General features: G+C 39.0%; 1 protein-coding gene across 1 annotated transcript in view; it reads right to left on the reverse strand.

The window, feature by feature from the left end:
- Nucleotides 1–21,440, reverse strand: part of disc1 (DISC1 scaffold protein) — a 45,924-nt gene that overhangs the window by 17,908 nt on the left and 6,576 nt on the right. The window contains exons 4-11 of the mRNA XM_079248436.1: nucleotides 21,146–21,215; nucleotides 18,728–18,884; nucleotides 17,890–17,986; nucleotides 17,240–17,472; nucleotides 13,356–13,410; nucleotides 11,493–11,595; nucleotides 11,130–11,318; nucleotides 1,911–1,971 (exon numbers count right to left, since the gene is read on the reverse strand). Coding sequence (XP_079104562.1) covers nucleotides 1,911–1,971; nucleotides 11,130–11,318; nucleotides 11,493–11,595; nucleotides 13,356–13,410; nucleotides 17,240–17,472; nucleotides 17,890–17,986; nucleotides 18,728–18,884; nucleotides 21,146–21,215 — 965 coding nt within the window. The remainder of the gene's footprint in view (nucleotides 1–1,910; nucleotides 1,972–11,129; nucleotides 11,319–11,492; nucleotides 11,596–13,355; nucleotides 13,411–17,239; nucleotides 17,473–17,889; nucleotides 17,987–18,727; nucleotides 18,885–21,145; nucleotides 21,216–21,440) is intronic.

The following is a 21,440-nucleotide window of genomic DNA, read 5'->3' on the forward strand; positions in this document are numbered from 1 at the left end:
GGAAAACAGCACATTCAGTCAAGCCAGATACAATGTGTGTCACTGTGCCTGGCGAGAGCTGCAGGAAGCTCCTGGTGCTCACCTGAAATTAAATCTCCATTTGTGATTGGACGGGGATGCCTTTGGATATGTAGGCTGATCCAGGGAGTGAGAGACAATGAATTATTACAAAACATGATGACAAGGAAAATTAGCCTGCAGTTACTCAAAGAGGTGGACTTTGATGTGATTCTTCTATAAATATTTATGCGACAACATGGCTGCGCCTCCAAAAACGTATCTATTACAGAAACAAACAAAATATAAAAGCTCTTCCTAAAGCAAACCGACCCAAATCATTCCTCCTTTGAGGCAATAACTCAGCCAGATTTTAGTGATTGTTACAGTTTGTTTATGCACCTTTCTGTTACTAACTTTATCTTCCATATTGACAAGTCTCCAGTCTGTGTCAGAGAACATTTTCTCTGAAACACACTGTTATCACTACGATTGGCTGCAGGGATGGTATTAATGAGGGGGTGCCCTTTGCCTGGCTTCTAGAAGACATGCTGGTGGGAATCTGGTCAGATAGTACAGTCTTTGTTTCATCAGATCTGAAGATTCCTCTTCAGGCAAAGGGGGTGTTTTTTGGTCAACTTCAGCTCCAGACATACACTGTCTGGGAACTTAACCAGAAATATCTCATCATACATCAGTTTGTAGCAGGTTCCTGATGAAGCATCAGTACTACGAGTTAGAATGGTTGATTTTATTTTGATTGTTCTGCGTTGAAGTTAAAGAAACTTTTAAAAGGTTTCTCAATTGCAGTACTGTCTGACTCTTACCCTTATTGATCTACTTTACTGTGGGCTATACTGTACACAGACTGTGCTTCCACCCATTTTCATTAAAAAAAAAAAAAAAATCCTGCCTGCCTCTTACAGGAAGTCAAGAGTACTGTCAAAATGGTTTTTTTTCTTTTTTTTTTTTTTTTTTTTACAATATTTGGACAGGTGCTCTCTTAAAAAAAAAAAAAAAAAAAGTAAACATACAACACAAAGCAGCCATTTGCCCTCCTGACAGGAAAGGTCCAGAGTCATGCTTCCCTGCTGGGCACAAAGACCACAGCCATGTTGCTCCTTGACCATGCAGACCTCCACTCTGTGTGTCGCTGTATGTCACCAATTTCTGGCTGCTATCCAAAGAGGTGACCCAGCCTCTCAAAGGATGCAACCCAAAAAGCCATCTCCACACATACACACACAATAAAAAAAATTAAGAGCAACAAAGACTCTAATACAAGAGGCTTTTATAAATATGTCCAGTAGACATGCTGTACACAGACATATTACAAGCTCTATTTCACTCTGCCAAAACTCTTGAAGAGACATGCAAAGCAGCTTTAATGGAGGACAAAAAGAAGCACAAACAGGTGTACGGTTTCAAAGGTAGACCGGGTTTCACATCCTCATCTGATCTGTCAGGTAGACTTGGCTTGTAACTCAACACAACTGTCCTCAGAGATTTACAAGCTATTACAGTCAGACAGAAACAATTAGATACACAAAAAGATTTGTTTTTTGTTTTATGTGACTCACTAAGAGGAGGAAGAAAAGGAAGGAAACAAGCTAGCGTAGATGCTAAAAAAAAAACGCACAAATCCAGAATATATGCAAGAGGGTGAGAAGAGGAAGACAAATTATGCAGGTGAGAGACAGAGTGAAATGTGAGAAAGGGAAACAACAGCTTAAGAAAAGAAAAGGTGTGAGTGCAAGATGTTGTGTGTGAGGTGATGTATTGAGGAGACTGCGATCTGGTTAGAGGACAACCGAGGTGAGAGGAAATTCCTTGGGGGCTTTTGTTCTGTTTATGTCTTCTTGTTTATTAGCCCTGTGGGAAGAGAAGAACAAGATGACACAGAACAACCATACCTGTGCAATCTATCCTCCAACAACTCCATGTATTTGGTAGTGTTCTCCTTCAGTCGGCTTTCTGTGTGGAGAGAAAAGCACAAGCAGAACAGATTACTTTTATCTTCATTTGCTAGTAATGGTAGTGATGCGGTATCTTAGCAACAAATCGCAAATCTGATACCACTCACTTGTAATTAGCTATGTTATACATAAACTCTCTTAAATACAGCAGTTATCATCCCTCTCGGGATGGTCTTGTGCAGAAAAGATGCAACAGTACAGTACAGCTCAGTTCAGCAGAGGACCAGCTGGGTCTCTCTTAACACAACACACAGTTGAGAAAGGATCTCTCCCTCTGCTCTAACAGGAGATAAAATAGTAGAGGCCCTGAGGATAAAAGGGGATTTTATCATGGCATAGGTCCTTACATCTTGCCAGATTTTCTTTGGGCCATAAGTTGGATGGATAGCTTATGCTGCTTCCTGCACCCTTCTGCCTGCAGAGAGCTGTGCCTGAGGAGGCAGACGGAGGCTGCTGAGCGTCATTCAGGGTGGAGAGGAGGGCAATCTGAGCACCGTTAATGAGCTCATGTATGAAACATGAGAATATGCCCCCCCACAGGAGGAGCTCCTTCAGCACAAATGGATGCACTTTTATCAAATAGCACCTCATATGTATAGTTAAGATAAAAAAAATTATTCACATGTACTAAAAAAAAAAAGGGTGAACATTTATTCAACCAAAAGGTTTCTCCAGGCTAAATTTTTATAAAGAATACAGTGTCCAAAAATATTCTTTCCCTTTTCCCTTTTTTGTCTGTAACAGAAATCAAACAGGTTTTGTAATTGCTAACAGACTTTATACAGGTCTTTGCTGGTATTTCGAACCACCTCATCTTCAAGTGTTTAAGCTTGGAAGGCTTCCTTACCGGCAGTCTGCTTTTTGTTCCTTCTGCTGATCCTGGATGCAATTCAGCTCCAAAGTCCACTATATCAACATTTCTCTCTGTTAACCATGTCATGATCACTTCGGATGTTTGTTTTAGATCACGGTCCTTTTAACAGATCAAATGTTGCCAAGTTTTTCTACAAAATTTCAGATAGTTTTCTCCATACTCAGAATGTCAAATTCCAATATGAGTCCAAAAATGTCATTGTGTATGAACAATTTTGGCCTTAACTGTAAATGTACCGTACATGCACTGCAAATCCAACCCTCCTTTTACTGACATACAGATGAACAAAGCTTGCTTCATAAATCTGCCAACTTAAACATCTTTACAGTGTGAATCAATGCTTTCTCACGCTCTGCTGCAGTGGTTCTTTCCTTGGGGTCAGCGAACCCAAAGAGGTTATAAGACAAGCCGAAGAGGTCGTGAAATGATTAGGAGACATTTCTACTGACAGAGCTATTTTCTAGGAAAATATTGGAATTGTTTATCTCTTCATGCTTGGGGAAAAAAAAAAAACAACTCAAATTTATCTGAAAAGAAGTCAGCTTGTCAGTGACAGAACTAGAAAAGCACAAACCTCCGCCAAGCACAATCTTAAACAATCCTTTAAATAAGTCCGAGATCCAAACGGTGATCCGGATCACCACCAATATTAAATCAGTTCTTCCTTTTCACATTTCTAACCACTCCTGAAAATTTTATGAAAATCTGCCCATAACTTTTTGCGTTATCTTTAACGCAAACAGACAAACAGATAAACAGATAAACACCGGGTAAAACATAACCTCCTTGGTGGAGGTAATAAACTATCTGCTTCTTCCATCATAAAGCCACATGTTACTGTAGCTTCATCTTTGGTTAATCAAATATTTAATCATACTCTTGATTTAAAAACCAATGAGAATATTTAAAGTAATTTTGAGTGAACGGTATCTTCACATGGAATAATCAAAGGTCAGAAGAAGCCAGCGCTTCATCCAAAGCATAAGAATTATGGTTGGGAACTACTTAAAGTTAATCCCACTCAGCTTTATCACAATTGACCAAAACTCAGACAGAGACAAAGTCACCTAATTGGATGATCTCAATCCCACCAAGGTATGAAATATACTTGTGTTGTCGTCTTAATGATGGTTATTAGACAGCATCAGCTTGAGGATGTGACAGGCTTGGGGCCAGGCACAGCGGGAGAGAAAAAAAAATGTCTAGGAGATAGATAGTGGATGTGGCAAGCACTCCCAAGTACTCACACACAAAGATTACTGTTGATACACCGAAAGAACTGAGACAGAGACAGCAAGGGTGTTTATAATGGGTGCATGCGCACGTCACAATAGCAGACCCTTTCCAAAAGTTGTTTTTACCCAAAGTAGCCAAACCTGTCCAGTGAGAGGAAAGAGGGAAGCAGCAGGAGGAGATATCACATGTCTGCTGGGGAGTTCTGATGCAGGTGAACCAGACAGCTCACTTACATCCCATCATCTAATTGCTATATGAGATCCTATCCTACCTGACAGAGTTTCTCTTGTCAACTTCCATTCATGCTGGCTCCATTAGGCACAAGCAAGGAAAAAGCTAGTGAATAATGCATGTGGGCATTAAGTTGGGTTTTAAATGGCACATAGCATATAGATGCAAGATGACAAAGTAGGCTGGGGCTTGAACAAGAGCCTGATTTAGAAATTGGGTTAGGAATAATAAAAAAAAGATGAATATAAAGGCAGATTAGGACAGGAGCCACATAAGACTGTGTACCTATAATACTGGACTGGTGTATGACTCTTCTTTGTGTATAACAGAGTAAAGATAGGCTTATCTTTGCTCTGTTGTTTACAGTGAAGAGTCATGCACCATCCTGTCACCATGCCAACCGGAGGCAAGGCTAGTAAGCCTTTCCGGGCATATCAGAAGAATGTAATCTTTTTAATAGAATGGGACAAAACAAAAAGCAGCAGAGCCTCCTCCTGCGCTCAGTGGAACCAGAGCACTGGGTGATATTCCCGCTTCCTGTAAGTCCACGGGAGGGCTGCTGTCACTGGCAGGCCATGCAAACAAAATCGGCACTAAAAAGCCCATAAAGGGAGCCACTCGGTTTCTCCCTGATGCATGCGGCACTATGTTTGGTGTTGAAGGAACTTCACAAAGGCGCTCACAGAGCCCACGTTGGAAATTCATGAGCTCAGCCTCCCATCACACCAGTGATCTCAGCAGGCGTTAGACATCTCTGAATGCTGCCAATGGCCCTGGCCAAAATCGAAGAGGCCATTCATTCATAACACAAACAAAAAATGAGACACTACTGGGGGGGGGGGGGTAGAATGTGCTATTGAGGCACTAAGAGGTCATTAGCTCCATATAGGTCAAGATAATAATGTATTACTTTAATTAAGAACTTGTACAAAGATATATTATAAAGTTTGAAAACTTGCAGATCAATAAGCTTATGATGGAGATCTATCACACAACTGATTCACAAATCCCAATGATGAAGCTATGAGCTTTGATTAGCTTGCACAAGTTAATGAATGCAAGGTGTTTGGATTTGCTTCAACAATACGAGAATCCCAACAGCTCACTAATTGATGGTGAATGATGCCGTAATCTCTCCTCCGCTTTGTAATAACAAAGGCATCGGCTGGTTGTGAGGCTTTCGTGTTGTCAAACAAATTACAGACAGCTCTGTGCTAATGCAGCACCATCGATATTTGAGTTATAAAAGCCGGTGCATAATAAGACAGACGAGATTGTGTGTCTTTGTAACTGAGCTGACAGCATTGACTGTGATTAATGTGTTTTGAGCTCCGTCTGGGCTGCCTGAATGCGACAGTGCTGCAGGTTACACAAATGCACAGTCAGCATATGCAGACACCTTGCAGGAGTGTATGTGAATGTAACAGCAGGAGAGCTAATGGAGGAAGAGGGACAGGCTGGTGTAGGACAGACATTCAATAACCCATGATGCTCCAGCAGTCGCTGGCACAGTGTAACATACTGTGGTGTTCTGCATGAATGCACAACAAAGACAATTAATTTGACAGAAAAAAGAGAGAAAATTGGCAGTGTGTGCCAACTCTGTGCTTGCGTAAATATAAATATCAATCCTGGGTGATGAATTTTTGTTTGGCTAAAATTTTAAGACGTGCTAACAGCCATTATCAAGTCAAGCACAGTGAAGAGTGAATTGTAAATGCAGAAAAACAGTATTTTCTCTGAATAAAAAAAGAGGAGAAACTTAGAAGAACCGTGAAACACTCACTTCACCTGTTCAGAGTCTTGCTCCAGTAATCTACATCTCATTATTTCCCAGGCTTTCTGTGGAAGTCTAAGTGAATTCATTTCCACCAAAACCCATTCTGAATTTGGCACTGTCATCTCAAGGGGAACATTCAGTCTAAACATAACAGAGCTTTTTGACAGGCTGTACTTAAATCAAAAGTTAGTTTAGGCTGAATGCAATGCAAGTCTGCTAAAATATTCTTAACAACAATACTGTGGTTCTTATTTTAGTTATACAGAAGAAATTGTAAGATTTGGCTGCTGGTGTACATAACATTGATTGACTCTGGGGATAAAATACACTTACCAGCCACTTTATTAGATCAACCTGTTCAGTGGCTTGTTCACACATAGCTAATCAGCCAATCACATGGCAGAAACTCAGTGCATTCAGACACGCTTAACTTCAAACTTCAAGCATAAAAAAAAATAAAATAAAATAAGAAAAAGGAATTAAGTTGCCTCGAATACAACATGTTTGTTAGTATCAGATGGGCTGGACTGAGTATTGCAGCAACTGCTGATCTGATTTTCACCAACACCTTTGTAGTTTACAGAGAATGATGTGGAAAAAATAGAAAATATGCGATGAGAACCAGTTTTCTGGATAAAAACTTCTTATTGATGACACAGGTCAGAAGAGAATGGGCAGATTTGTTGAAAATGATAAAAAAGCAACAGTAACTTGCATAGCCTCTCATTACTACACACGACACACCCAAACCTGTAGCAGATGGGCTCCAAATGTTAGTTCTTTTCAATCAGGTCTTGTCATTTTTATTTTCATTTGTTTGTGTTTAATAAAGGCTGGACTTTTTTTTTTCTTTTGCATACTGCAAATGTTACAAATATGTAAGTCAACGTATCTGATGATTTGGGTTTTTTTGATCATGTACAACACATTGGGTCACTTTCTGTATGAAATGTAGTTTATAGATATAGTTTTGCTTTATGAGCTAGCAGACTTCTTTGGCATGGCTCAAGATGTAATATTGCTAGTAATTATGATTATACAAAGAAAAAAACAGAAAATCGTGAGAGTTTTTGGAAATATTTTAACCAAACTATGAATGGAAACATGAGCTTGTATTTTATGTGATAGGCTGACAAAAGTTCAATTAATATGACAAAATACAACAAGAGGTTATATAAAACATAATGAAGTATAGCCTCCTTTTGAGTCACAGCATGTATTTGCAGAAATATAGTAAGCCTGACTATATTTTTATATAAATCAACCTTCCTTTGTCTTCATTTTTTGTTTGAGGAAGATTACGGCACTCATGGCAAATTCACTATAGAATCACATCTTCTCTTGAGCCATACGGAAAATGAACACTGCTAAAACTTTAGAGACAATAACCTGGAAACATTCTGCCAGGTCCACTTTACCACCGCCTCTCAATCATTCAGACGCTCTTTAGGAGAAGAGCTATCATATGTTCCATCATGTACTCAACAGAAGCACCCTGAAAGTGCCAGTGTCATGAATAAATCATATATGCCCATGCCTTCACTATTGGCAGTGCACTAAGAAACAATTGCAGTAGTTAAATAACGTTGAGTGACAGCATTTTGATGTTGGACTACTACAGCTCAGTTAAGTTTGGCCTCAGTGTTTTCCAAAATCCTGCCAAAGTGGTGAGAGCTGTATGTGTAAGGAAAGATGGTGGAGATCCAGCAAAACACACACATATACTTAAAAGAGAAACACATTAATTAAATGTTTTACAGTGCAGCCATGTGAAGCGGAAAACCTGCCACCTGCATCGCGGATAGCCAAATTACCTGACAGCGACACAGTGTTCTGCCAGTGTACTAACAGCGTTAAATAAGCATTACAAGAACACTTAGATAAATCCAGAACACACTCCAGTGCTGCCCTCACTTTAAAATGTCCTCACTCTCGGGGTCATTTACTCATCTTATTCAGCTCTTCAATTATTTACTTGTAAATTTAGCATCAATAGAGCTCTTCCTTTGGGAAAAAATTATGCTCTCAGCAGGGAATCAAACCTCCAGTTTGGTATTCATCAACACTCACGCCAGAAGCAATTAGAGACATAATGGCTTCCTGGCCAAAAAGCCCCCACACCACACAGCATTCTGGGTGGAGACACTCAACAAGCAAGCTAAAGCCGTGTATTTGACTGAAAAAATGTGGTTAAATTTAGTCATCAGCAGAGCTTTATGCTGTTGTAGAACTCACGCCATGAACAGGCATATTGTTATCTTGTCATAAGAAGACACAAGTATCACATATGTTCACTAAAAAAGCCTCAGAAACCAAAAGGGTGGCCATCTTGATGCTGACACTAATTTCTAATCTCCTCCAGCTGAAGAGTAGTAATGTGCTGTTTGTGGGCTATCAGTTACTTGAAACCATGTGCTCACCCTCTTATTACCAAAATGGATGACAGTTTAATGAGCCCCTTTTCTTGGTGTCTGCAGCACTAACTTGTGCGTTTAATCAAGCTGCACAACCAGTCATTAAGTCGGTGTCCTCTTTGCCCACCTGACTGCCATTCCTTTGTTTAGCTCGAGCTTCAGCATGCAACTGGTTTCCCAGCCTCTGAGTTACAATATTCTGTGTTGATAGTGTGGTGGGGATCTTGAGTGTGTCTTGTTTATGTCCTGGCTATTATAGCAACAACAATCCAAGCAGGTGGCAGAATTTGATGTACAATGGAAAATGAAATGGCAAAAAGTTATTTCAAAGTGAATCCAGCAGGTTGCTGCAAAAATGCTACACAATTATGGACTCTAAATGGAAAAAAAAAAACCCACAAGTCTGCATTATCATAAATGCAACAATAAGAGGGTGCCCCCTAGCGGTAGGAAAGGGTGCCGCTGAAGCAAAACAATGGAAGGAATGACATTGCAGCTCCAGATATGTGATCTAATGCATTAGATAAAAGTGAATCCAGATGGGTGATGTTTGCCTTAGGGTTGCAACAATAGTGTGATCCAGAGCTACTGTCCTCAGTCCTTTAAATCCCGCTGTCCCCGTTCTCACTCTGAGCTCCGATCTCAGCACCTCAGAGAGGGAGGTGACCTTTTTTCAGAAATCTCTCCCTGACTGATGGAGTAGAGAGGGCAGCCCTGCAGGTGGTGCCATCAAAATCCATTTATATCTCTGCAAGTGTCAGCATGCCAAATCAATACCCTAAAAAAAGGCTCTTTCTTCATGCAGCATTCAAGCTTTAAGAGCTAGATGCCAAGTGCCCAAACAGGCTCATCTGTGCAGGAAGCAATTTGAAGGTAACTAGTCTTCTAACACATTCTAAAGCTCATTTTCTCCGAACCCCTCTCACCACCTCCGCCCCTCCTCTTAACAACTGCTAGTCCTGTTGCTAACTCATTTAAAGGCTGAGTCCCCACTGACAGCAGACATTGATGTCCTCGCAGTGTGTGGCAACATCAAGAGAGAACTTATCTTTTAAAGAGTTTTCATGACTCATATTTGAATTTAGATTTAAGAAAGAAAGAAAGGCACCTTTAAAAATATGCTAATAGGAGAATGTTTTCTTATCTCAGTGGGCGGCTGGGAAGCCTTTTCCTTTTACTCATATTCAGACTGTAAAATGATTCTTGAAAACTACAGTTTTATATCAATGGAACAGATAAATGCGTTAAATCTAAACTATGTCTAATGGCTAAACTCAGCTGCAGTTTTCATGCATTTTTACAGTATTTTTGGGACCTATGGTATCTTTTAATTCGAAACTCCTCAAATATTCTAAGCAAATAGTGATGGAGACTTTCTCACTTTACACTTGAAATGTACACAGATCAACATCAACAAATAAAACATCTCCAGTTCCAGTTCCTTCCAAAGTGGCCTCTTAAGGTGTTCTGTGAATATCAGCAGTAGATTACTTGGATCTTGTGGTACTATCATCGGTAAGATGTGAACTTGTGGATGTCTGATTGGAGTGAGGAGTTTGGAAGTCAAGTCAAACGCTTGGGCTCTTTGCTGAGTTCCTCGATTTGTTACTTAAATGCTTTTTCAAGCACACTGTCCAGCTGGTGGAAGTTGCTGCCCTCTGGGTGTACAGCTTCCATAAACGAGGTTGTACTTGGTCTAAAATAAAGATTTAGTTTGTGGTTTCCATATGGGGGATAGCACCCAGCTTTTTCCTACAGAGCATTATGCTGTCCTGAGATGATCAATAGTATTCACTTAACCTGTCAGTTGCTTAAATGTTGTGGCTGATTGGTGTAAAAAACATTAAATAACCCCCATTAAAATACATAAATAATTAAATAGGGGAAATCTTTCTGTAAAAGCACTTCTTGAGTTGGGATTGAGGACAGTTGAACGATGTTGCCATCAGTTATATTTACTTCAGCTTTGTTTGAAAGAAACTTCAGCACTGCAGACAGGTCTCCACAGAGTCTGCAACTTTAATGAGCCTCATCTGCCTTAGAGAATTAAGTCAGTAAGATGTGTGAAATAAATCAGCAGCAACAGACCAAGTCTCTTCATTCCTCTTCTGTATCCTGAGCTCTGAGCTCAGTGCACTTAAAGAGCTGCTTTACCTGTACGCTATTATGAAAGAAATAGATCTTAATCTTTTGTGCAGCTAATTTTACTGTTATCCTGGTTTTAGGTGTGATGCTGCAGAATAAATCAAATTCCAGTCCTCAAAGACGACTGGCTGCAGGTTTTAGAAGTTTAGCTGCTTCAACACATCTGATTCAAATCAAATGGATTCAACCTCTTGTTGTTAAGTTCTGCACAATTACCCACCAATTTCACTCAGGAGTAATGAAGCAGGGGAATCATGTAAAACCTGCAGGACACCAGCTCTTGAGGAGTTTGCCACCCCACCTTATGGTGATAGTGAAACAAAACACTGGTAAAAATCTTCTCTAATTCTACACTACAAAGCACGCTTGTACTTCTTTATTGACCTCGGAAAGTTATCACTGCATTGAGAATTATTTGTGGATTTTATTTATATGATGTGACCTGCTGCACAGCACCCCTGGCCTCAGTGACTCACCATGCTGGGCCTCCCGCTGCTCCAGCTCCTGCCTGAGGTGCTGCCGCTGCTCCTTCATCCTGGCCAGCTCCTGGCTGCTCCCTGAGCTGAGGCTGTGCAGCCTCTTGGCCAACGCCTCCAGCCGGTCTCGCTCCAGGTACACCGCTTTCATCTCGGATTTCAGCTCCTTGGCGCTGCTGAAGTCATTACCTGCACCAGTGCACCATAGGAGGACATTACACCTTCACCGCCCATTAATGAGCTTCTCTGCCATTAATGCCATAATTAAGTCAGGATGACGATGAGCAATTCTAGTAAATGAGGTAAATAAAGGATGTGTAATGTAGCAGGGATGGACTGGGGTGGAGCTGAGTGGAAAGTTACCAGAGATGGCCGCCAGTTTGGCTTCATGCAGCGCCAAAAGCTGTGTTTCAGTCTCGCTGACTTTCCTCCTCAAGCTGCTGCCCAGCCTCTGACTCATGACCACCTGGGGATAAAAAGGAGAAGAAGATACAGAGAGGAGAGTTGGGGGAGGGTAATATCTACAAAAACCTTTGCAGACACATGGATCCCACAGGATCCACAGCTCATTTCTTATTCCTCTTTCATTTTCTACTTGACACTCATTCTTACAAGATCTCACAGGTTCAATTGTGCCCCGTGTTCACCCTGCTTTTACTACACAGCAGAGCATCAACGCTGTTACGTTACCTTGTTTATAACCTTTAGAAATATATGAGAGCTTCTCACATCATGTGGACAGACAAGTAATGTTAAATCTCCATAAAAAATAATGTCACTCCCTGATGGAGATGCAGCATCGCAGCTCAGGGCAGAATTTACTGCAGAGTCTACAGCTTCAGATGCAGCCTCTCTGGCCTCCATCTGCTCTCAGTCTGTCCTTAAAACTTCTCTTCTTTAATGTGTACACTTTGAGCAATGGTCACATACAATCCCCATGAAGCGCTCCTTTCTTTTGAGGAACTGTTTTCACGGCTCAAAGGGATGTGGAGCTGAATTTCCTGATGCATTTTCCTCTTGAATCTGACACAGTTCTGTGCAAAGGCAGTCACATAAGATAGGTTTTTTTCTGAAGCATAACATCTCCAGGGAGTTTTACCACCACAGAAATATGAGAAACAGGTTTAGATAATTGTATTTCATGCAATACATGACTTGGAAACAACTCTGGAGTGCTTTTCAAATTGTAGAAATTCTGATATTGGTGATTAAATTTCAAAACATCAGGCTATTTGGCCATATAAAAAAAAAAAAGCCAACAGAGAGAAGGAGAGGTACTTTCATCCTTGCAATCATTTTGCCACAGCAGGTGTGCCATTTTCAACATAGTGGAGACTTCATGTAAAAAGCAGCTTTTCATTTCAACATGACAATTAAACCCTTGTGGTTGTGGTAAGTGTTTCTTGGTGAAGCGCTACCTGATTCCTTTGAATTACAGTTGCAGCTTTAACCATTTTCTTGATGTTGACTTTCTAAAGAACAAGGTCTTTCCTGAGAGATCTGACGCCTGCTGTCCTTAAACCAGTACTTTTCGTAGATTTCTGCTGCCTATGGCTTTTTCCAGCTGCAAAGATTTATGTATATAGATCAGCATGATGGGAAAAAGTAAACCCTAAGGAGCGAGAGGGGATGGCAGAAGCGCAGCATGTGCAGGAAGGGGAAGCTTGCAAAGCCATTTACCAGCAGGAATACAAAACTGACACACACAGAAAAACTGCTAAACTGTCCAGATTTCTCACTATATTTATTGCTTTGCTTATCTTTTTTTTTCATTTGGCCCTGTGATGGACTGGCAACCTGTCCAGGGTGTACCCTGCCTTTCACCCAGTAATTGCTGGGATAGTCTCCAGCTTCCCCTAACCCTGAATTGGACTAAGCGACTACAAAATGGATTAATGGATTATTTTTCCAGAAGAAAGGAAGGGAATAAAATGAAAAAGGCAGATAACTGAGTTGTTTTACAGAGATTTTAGAGTCTGGGGAGATTTTGTTCAGGATGACATCTCATGCTGTTTTTGTGCCTCGCACACAACTGTTGTCAGGTAGAAATGAGCACATGCAGGCTGACATTTGGTATGCATTTAAACACACTGACACGGACACATACTGTCTATTCAGATTTACCACTTGTTAGATTTTTTTATACACATTCAGTCATTATTTTTATTTAAGGGGGAAGCTGAGCTGGTAGGAGAGGTAGACCAGATGTGAGGAGCACTGGCTTACTTTAGCTGTAGCTTCCTTGATGGACAGATTCAGAGCCTGTTCCTGCTCCTGGAGTCTGAAAAACAGAAAAAGGGCCATTCATTTATTGAAGAACTTCAGAAGGAATCTGTCAAAAAGATGCAAAAGCAGGATGGGGGCCCAGGCAGGTTCTTTCAAGCTGATTCTCACATAAACCTCATAAATATGTGAAGTGGATGTTAGTCTTTGCACCAAACTCAGCTAACTAGCTACTTACTCATGTTTCAATTCTAACTGTTTTTGGCTCTTGAAAAGAAATTTGAAGCTTACAACCTAATTTTACATCCCAGGTCTTTTCTTCGATGTTTGCACACACAAATAGTGTATCCCTGGAGTTTTCAAACCCAGTTAGACTATATGATCTTTCTGGGGTATTTATGGATTATCTGCAAATTCAAACTAACGTTTTTTATTCTTCGTGTCCAGGATCTAGTTTTAATCCTAATCTTATCTATTTAGCAAGTTATTTTAAAGGAGAAACTGCATTGTTGTTTTTTGACACGATTCAATCATCAAAGTGACTGTAGATTCACTGAATTTGATAAGATAAGATAACATTGCCTTTTTTTTTCGCCCCTTTTCAAGTCATACAAGTTTGCAGCCAGGAAAGACCAAAAACCCTCCTTATCACTGGCAAACAGGCCAATGAGGCAAATCTGACCTTTTATGCTGCAGCTAGGCAGCTGTGTTGCACTCAGCCATTATTTTTTCAATGCTTCAGCAACTTATGTTAACACTTTAAAATACCGCAGCAACAAGCAAAACATGTCAAATTAATTTCTGTTGTAAGAGCAAACACAAGCACGCACTCCGTCTTTTTTTATGGTAACACCCCAAAGCAGTAAGAGATTCCTGTGACATGTTGGCTCAGTCAGGCCAAATGCAACCGACATTGTCATCTGTTTGCGTTGCATGCTCTCTGTTCCTGAATCTAATGTCATCAGTAGTTTATAAATGCTTTTTTTTTTTCACTTATTGGTTGGAAAACAACAGAACAAATATACGTGAGGGAGTGAAACATGGCACAACTTGCTAACCACATCATAGAAACCTCATTTCTAAAGGCAGTAGTTGACAAAATGCTATGTTAAAAGAGAGATAAGACAGCCCTTGAAGCCAATAATTTCAGCCGCTTTACATTTCTGAATTTGTCTTTCAGCATAAAGAAATTAGATTATATTTCTTTTTCTTATATTATTTATGAGATATTTGTTATATTCTAAAACTGTCTCCATGATTACTTCGAATATAAAAGGTCATATCAATGATGTTATTGCTGGACATGTAAACAAAGATGCAAACAGGACAAACCATTAAGGTCGTATTATATGGTGAGGGAGATATAAATCAATTAAAGGATGAGGAAAAGGAGCATAAAATCTATTATGCACGACACGGTCACCTTGATACAGTCCCAGTCGTCTCGTGTCACAAAAATCAGTACGCCCTTTAGATGTTATTCAGGTTAATGCTACTGCACCCCTTTTTTTTGGACATAAATCTAATCAAGATGGAGTGTATTTCTCTAATTCTGTGCTATTAAGGAAACTGGCATGAAAAAGAAGTTTCCTGTGTTATTTGCTCCGAGGACTGAAACACAGTCCTCATGATGACCAGAGATGTGCAGCAGAATATCCAATCAGACATCAAAATTTCAATCAGGCGCTAGAATAAATGCGTTCCACTTGGGGTGAGAGTGTGTCAGATATCAAATTATTCCCGTGATGGTGGGTCACACCACCAAGAAGGCGATAAGTACAATTTACATGTCTTTCTAACGAGTGTCAAGACAGAAAAGCTTTCCACAGGGCTCCCTCGCAGGCTATTAACTTCAGAGGATACGATGCAAAGTAATCATTAGCATCTGAGAAAAACCATTAAAATTCAAAACAGGTTCATGCAGGTGTTAGGAAAGAGGATGAAGGCACAGAGGATGGTATGGTAAACAAAAAGTACTTGTGGCTGCTTGATCTGTGCTTACTGAGCCTGATAACAACAACACTAATAATAATAATTGAAAATAATGAAATAAAATAATAATAATAATAATAATAATAATAATAATAATGAAGAAATCTGTCTTTTCAGAAACATAAAGCTTGATGTTATCTAAAAGTGCTTGTGTAATACAAGCTACTAATGAAATGAGCAAACTTTCCTTTGTAGTATGTAATGCTGGGTGTTTTCAGTGCTGTTGATTTATCTAGTTATATGTTAGCTTATGTGAAATACAGTCATGGGATTTTGCTCTGTTATACTTTCTTGGCACAAGACAAGAACATTTCTGCTGTGTGATAATAAAAAAATCCCCTCTGTCAGAGAGAGGATGGCGCTGGGGAGGAAATTTTTAGCACAATCTAAAGGAAAACTTCATAATTATTCTTGAGTAAAATCATCTCATAAATAAGCTTGATGAAATTTCAGCCAGCTGGAAAGGAAAACCCTTCATGGATAGATGTTGGTTTAAGGGTCACTGGCCGTTACAGCTCTTTAGGAGCCCCACCTGGTGACTACAGGTACTGCAAGGACTCTCACAAGAAAAGTAGGCCCAAAGGGAAATTATATGTACGCAAATAAGGGCTTTTCTTTTTGTTAAAATAGCTCTTTCTAGATTTTTTTTCACTCCTGCGATTACCGCCCGTTTATTGGGTGGGGGGGGGTCTCGAAGTTTAGCATTAAGTTTTATGGAGGGTGATTTTTGTAATGATATTCCCAGTAAACTTACATCTTATAATTTGAATATATCTCTCTTTCTTGACAGATGTTGAGTTTAATCAAATCTCAAAATTCACAAAGATTTTGCAGCTTAAATTATCAATCTTTTCCCAAGAGAAGGTTTGATTGAATGGGCTATTTCTCATATATCTGCTAAATGTGAATCCTTAACTTCCAAGAACATATTCTGTTTATATATACACAACTTTGAGCTGATTTCTTATAGTCTACTCAGGGCATCAGAGGAAGAAACACCCTTGTGGTGAACAAACATATGAAGACATCATGGATGCCATAAAGGATTCAGTGACATTCCATCAGTATGTCAGTGTCAGTGCTTGTTTTGTTCATTCCTGACCTAAAATCATTCTGAGCACACATGACAGGGTTTATTTTATGTGTCCTGTAGGAGCCATACTGTATATAAATATATATGTGAAATAACTGAAGGTCAATTATCAGGCTCAGTTGTCAACTTTATGGTTTATTGGCAAAAAATAGGGTCATGTAACTGCAATTATTTAATCAACTAATAATCTAAATGTAGCCACAATTGACCGTTTTTGTTTTTTGTTTTTTATTTTAAGCACTTATGCATAAAAAATTTTGCAAGTACTTTTCCATCCTTCCTTCACTGCTGGTGACTGACAAGAAAAAACATCTGACTTAAATGTCAAATGCAAAAATGTTCCTTCACACACCATGGAGTGCAATTTACCACATGCATTTAGAGATCTTATTTTTATATAATGTTGGACTGAAGTCAGCAGAAGCATTTTAACTCCCTGAACAGTAAAAGCCAGGAATAAATTACAGACCTGCAGAAAAATGCTTTCCTATCAGCACATTAGACAAAACCAGCAGGTTAGATTCATCTACATGGAGCTTAATATCTTTTTGATAATCACAAAGATGCTTGTTTGAATCTGAAAATGTCTCATGCTGTCGCGCCGCCATACGTGAACATCTGTGTGACATATATATTGTATGAAAAACTTTGCTATAAAACATTTTCTTTCATTATTTCGCCAGTAATGTCTAAATCGCCCATTTTGTCACATATATCTAGTTAAACCCTTTAATGTAACATTTATAAAAACAGGATTTTCTCTGAGGGAAGAAGAAAGTGAAATAATCTGTGTGACCCTGACCTGAGCATGGAAGGTGGCGGGGAGACTGAGATCTGTGCACGGTTTTCAGATGTTGTGAGGTCCTGCAGGGTTCGGCTCATGTCTCGTAGCTGAGCCACAGTGCAGCTCCTCAACACGGACCCTTCCAGCTCCTCTGCCTCCACCTGCTGCTCCTCTTGCTGGATCTGTTGCTCCAGGCATCGACTGCGGTCCTTCAGCTCCGCCAACCTCTGCTCAAGCTCTGTGATTTCCACCTAATTTCAGGTTTTACGAAAACAATTTTAAGCATTATTTTTGTTTTAATCTATTTCCTTTATAGTGACTGTACATGATTGATGGTTACAGTATTGTTTTATAGCATTGAGAGTTCAAATATTTAGTTTTGTGAAGCTAATTTTAATAAGTTCCATTAAATGAAAGTTTGAATTTAAGCTGGTAGGATAGGATATGTGCTTTTTCTCAATAAAAGTAGGAAGAATTACTTCCTTTAAATCGTTCTAAATTACTAATTGATTGCAACTCTATTTACAAAATACTTAAAAAAAATTTCTTTCTGTAACTATATCACTTTTATAGGACAGAAAATATTATTTGGTAATGAATACTTGAGGAGTTGATACATCAGAGGAGCCTGGGAGTGACAGAAATGACATGATGACAACTGAGTTTACCTCAACCTGACGTTTCTCTTGAATCAGACGATCTCTTCGCTGCAGTGGTCCCTGCGGTGAGTCAGGTCGCTCGTCTGCGTCAGGCTCTGCTCCCTCTCTGCCAACAAGCAATGAAAACACAGAGCATAAATGACACATCAGTTTTCTTTCTTTTTGACAGCCTTAGTTATGACTTTCTTAGGTTTATAATGGCCCATTTCAGTCTCAGTTAAGAACTGTGATGCTTTCACATAGTATGAAGCAATGATACTGTAATATGGTTTTCCAGCATCACATTATGGTTGCCATGGTGATTATTAGACATGTGATCTCAAATAATTATCTTGTTTCATAAGCTTTACACTACTTTTGTTCCAGATACCCTCCGAAGAGGCCCCACCCGATTTCCTTCATATCACAAGTTATTTTTAAGCGCTCTTCCCCCACAGCTCACTGTTACAACATCCCCCAAAGGAAACCAAAAAAACAAGCATGACTATTGAAGGTTAGTGTAAAAAAAACATTAAAGTATCACAATAAATAAGGAGTAAAATGGAGGGAAGCTATTTTTTATTTCACTATATCTATCCATCCCTTTCAGATGGTCTGAAATGCTGCGGGTTAGATCCCATCACAGAGCAAAGAAAGATAAAGAACAATGAACACCAATACTCAAACTAATAAGCCATTCAGATCACCACCAATGAAGCTTTGACTTTTGAAGAAAACCAGACAACACAGATATCTCTAAAAATGAGATTTAAATCATGAACCCTCTTGCTTTGAGGTAGCTATGGTAACTGCTCTCCTCTAATTCACCAGATTGGCATCAAACATTAAAACTTATGTTGCGACTGACCTGTGCTGACTGCAGTCTGTCCTCTGGAGGGCGCTGTGCACCACCTGTCTGAGCCTCTCCAGGAACAAAGCCACACTTGGCTGTCTGGAGGGTAAACCCAGCTTCAACGCTCCACGCTCCCTGCACAGCTCCTCCAGCTTTTTCCCAAATCGCTCCGCTGAAATAAAACATTCAAACACTGAATAACAAGCAGCAACATCTGCTAACCATTTGTTTATCAGCAGCCAGTTCCAACTCACAGCCTCTGTGGAGAAAGCACTGCATGATGGTTGTAGAACATTGCGTTTGTCTGTGACTCCTTAATGTATATTCACCTCTTTAGATTCATTTACCTTATTCTATCTATCATTATCTTAAATAACAAGGACTTGTAACTTTCCCATAAATAACAAGACCATGAGAATGCGACTGTACACCTCCCTGGTCTGATCATGATTATTTTAAAATGATGGCCACCTACATGCAAGATGTCTGGATCTTTATTAGCAAGAAAACTGAAAGTAGGCGACGTTGTACCAGAAGGCTTAATCCTGCTTTAACTTTCATGGAAAGCTGCTCTTAAGGTCCGCTGCAAATGAAGTTAACCAGGGTTTAAAATGTCAATGAGTTTGCTATGCCCTATAACTAAAAGCAAACAGAAACACTGACAAGACATGTTGTTCTGACCCCAATAAGCACTGTGCTCAAACAGTTTCTCTAGACAGCAGATGTAACTGATGTAATTACAGTACTTCTGTCACAAGGACAAAAAACTGGGTCAGAATACTGTTTTTAAACTAAACTTTCTTCAAGTCAGCCTGGAAAACTTTTAAGTGACACAAAATATTAAATGAATGGAGCTGGTGAAAAAAGAAGTAAACATTTGTTCAATATCAGGCCTCGTTTGGTTATTCCTGTGTGGTCTGTCAAACATTACAAGGACAAAGTGAATGGTGACAAACGAGTGTGCAAAAAAACATTTCGTTTCATGAATGTGAGGCAACAAAAAAATTCAAGCTTTATCTGAATCACAAGAACATCTGAGTACATGCTATTAAGCTGCTGTAAGTTCCTGGTATGTCACTCAGTTAAACACAAAGCATTTCTTGTTAATATGAAGCCTTCTGCTCTCACATGCTTTGTCAAACGTCTCAGTATGATCCACAGCTAATTAGTAAGAAATCTAATAAAGGAGCCGTTTTATGTCAGTTCAATTTAATCCTCGTTTTTATAAGGAATTTCATAAGGTAAAAAATTCAAGTGAAAATTGATACATATGTTCTCTTTTAATATACATATTTTCTTAGTTATTAATTTATTTAACTCATCCTTCAGAGCTGCATTTGCTCTTTTTGTTAAGCTTAACTTCTTTTTATTTTCAGCACCACTCGTTTCACAGTGGACACGTATTTAAAGGCTGTTTTGTTTTGTTTTTTAGTATTTTCATAAGTGATGATGGTTTATTTGCAATTTTGCCACTTCAGTCAACATTAGGAAAGTCATCAACACACTGCCTCACTGAAGAATGAACATATATAGTATAAAATTTCATTTATGCATGTTTATGTAATTCCCAACTTTACTTCAGTGATAAACAGGACACGAAAATGATACTGGTCAATTTTTATAGAATATTTCTTTTATATAAATATGACACTATATTATTTTATAAACATTTGTAAAAGAAAAGGTCAAATAAATATACTACGTAAACAGTTAGATAATATTTAAGACAAAGAAAAGTGTCTCTGTATGTGTCTGTATAAGTAAATTATCACATGTGGAAAAAAATGCATTACTGTTTTTTAATTAATTCATGCATCAGAGGGTTAACAGTAATAAGTATAGTTTTTCAAAGACAGAAATTTAAGTCAGACCTTTTCAGCTATGCTAATAAATTATAAAACAACAGTTGCACCATTAATACTTTTGCATGGCTTCCACATATCTGTTGTCATTGTCAAAAAGTGTTATTTCCACTTCCTGTTCATTATAGATGTCCACTTTATTAAGAGACATCAGGAAGGCAAAACAGATAAATAATTAAGTTTAATGCAGTCTACTACACCAATGGCAACCACTGTAAAATTAAAAATAAGAGATAAAATCTTAGAATTGCAAAATTGAAGTGAAACTACTTTGAGAACACAACAGAGAAAAAGAAAATCCATGACATGAGTTCTGAGCATGTGATGAACTGAACTGTAATAATTCAGATATGTCAGTGAAACTTTACATATACTTAGAGAGATGTGATGCTGCTGCAATTTATTCTGCAAATATATTGTTCTCTGGGACAGAAATAATGACATGAAAACATGACAGAAATGTAAGTTTCTTAAGTGTGAACTCACATCCGACCGTCAACACCAAAAATATCTCACAAAAGTAAAAAAGAAAAATGTACTTATTACCACAAAAGTTCAGTTCAAAGTTCACCTGCATCATAGTCGTCATCCAGAATGGCTTTCTGCTGGAGTCTCTGCAGCTTCAACATCATGGATTCAATCTGAGAGGGGGGACAAAGGCCGAGTGAATTAGTAATAATGATTCAGTCAACAGGGCAATGCCCTTTAAAAAAGTCACCACAAACTAAAAAAAACAGTAGCATTGGTGCAATGACTGCTGTTTCAAAGTGATACTAGATCAGCAAGTTTCATAAATAGAGCCACTCTTTTTGTTTCTTCTAATTTAGAGATTAGATTCTTACTAGGACACATTTTTACATCTTAAG

The sequence above is a fragment of the Telmatherina bonti genome (genome assembly GCF_933228915.1).
Source record: "Telmatherina bonti genome assembly, chromosome: 11".
Classification (NCBI taxonomy): Eukaryota; Metazoa; Chordata; class Actinopteri; order Atheriniformes; family Telmatherinidae; genus Telmatherina; species Telmatherina bonti.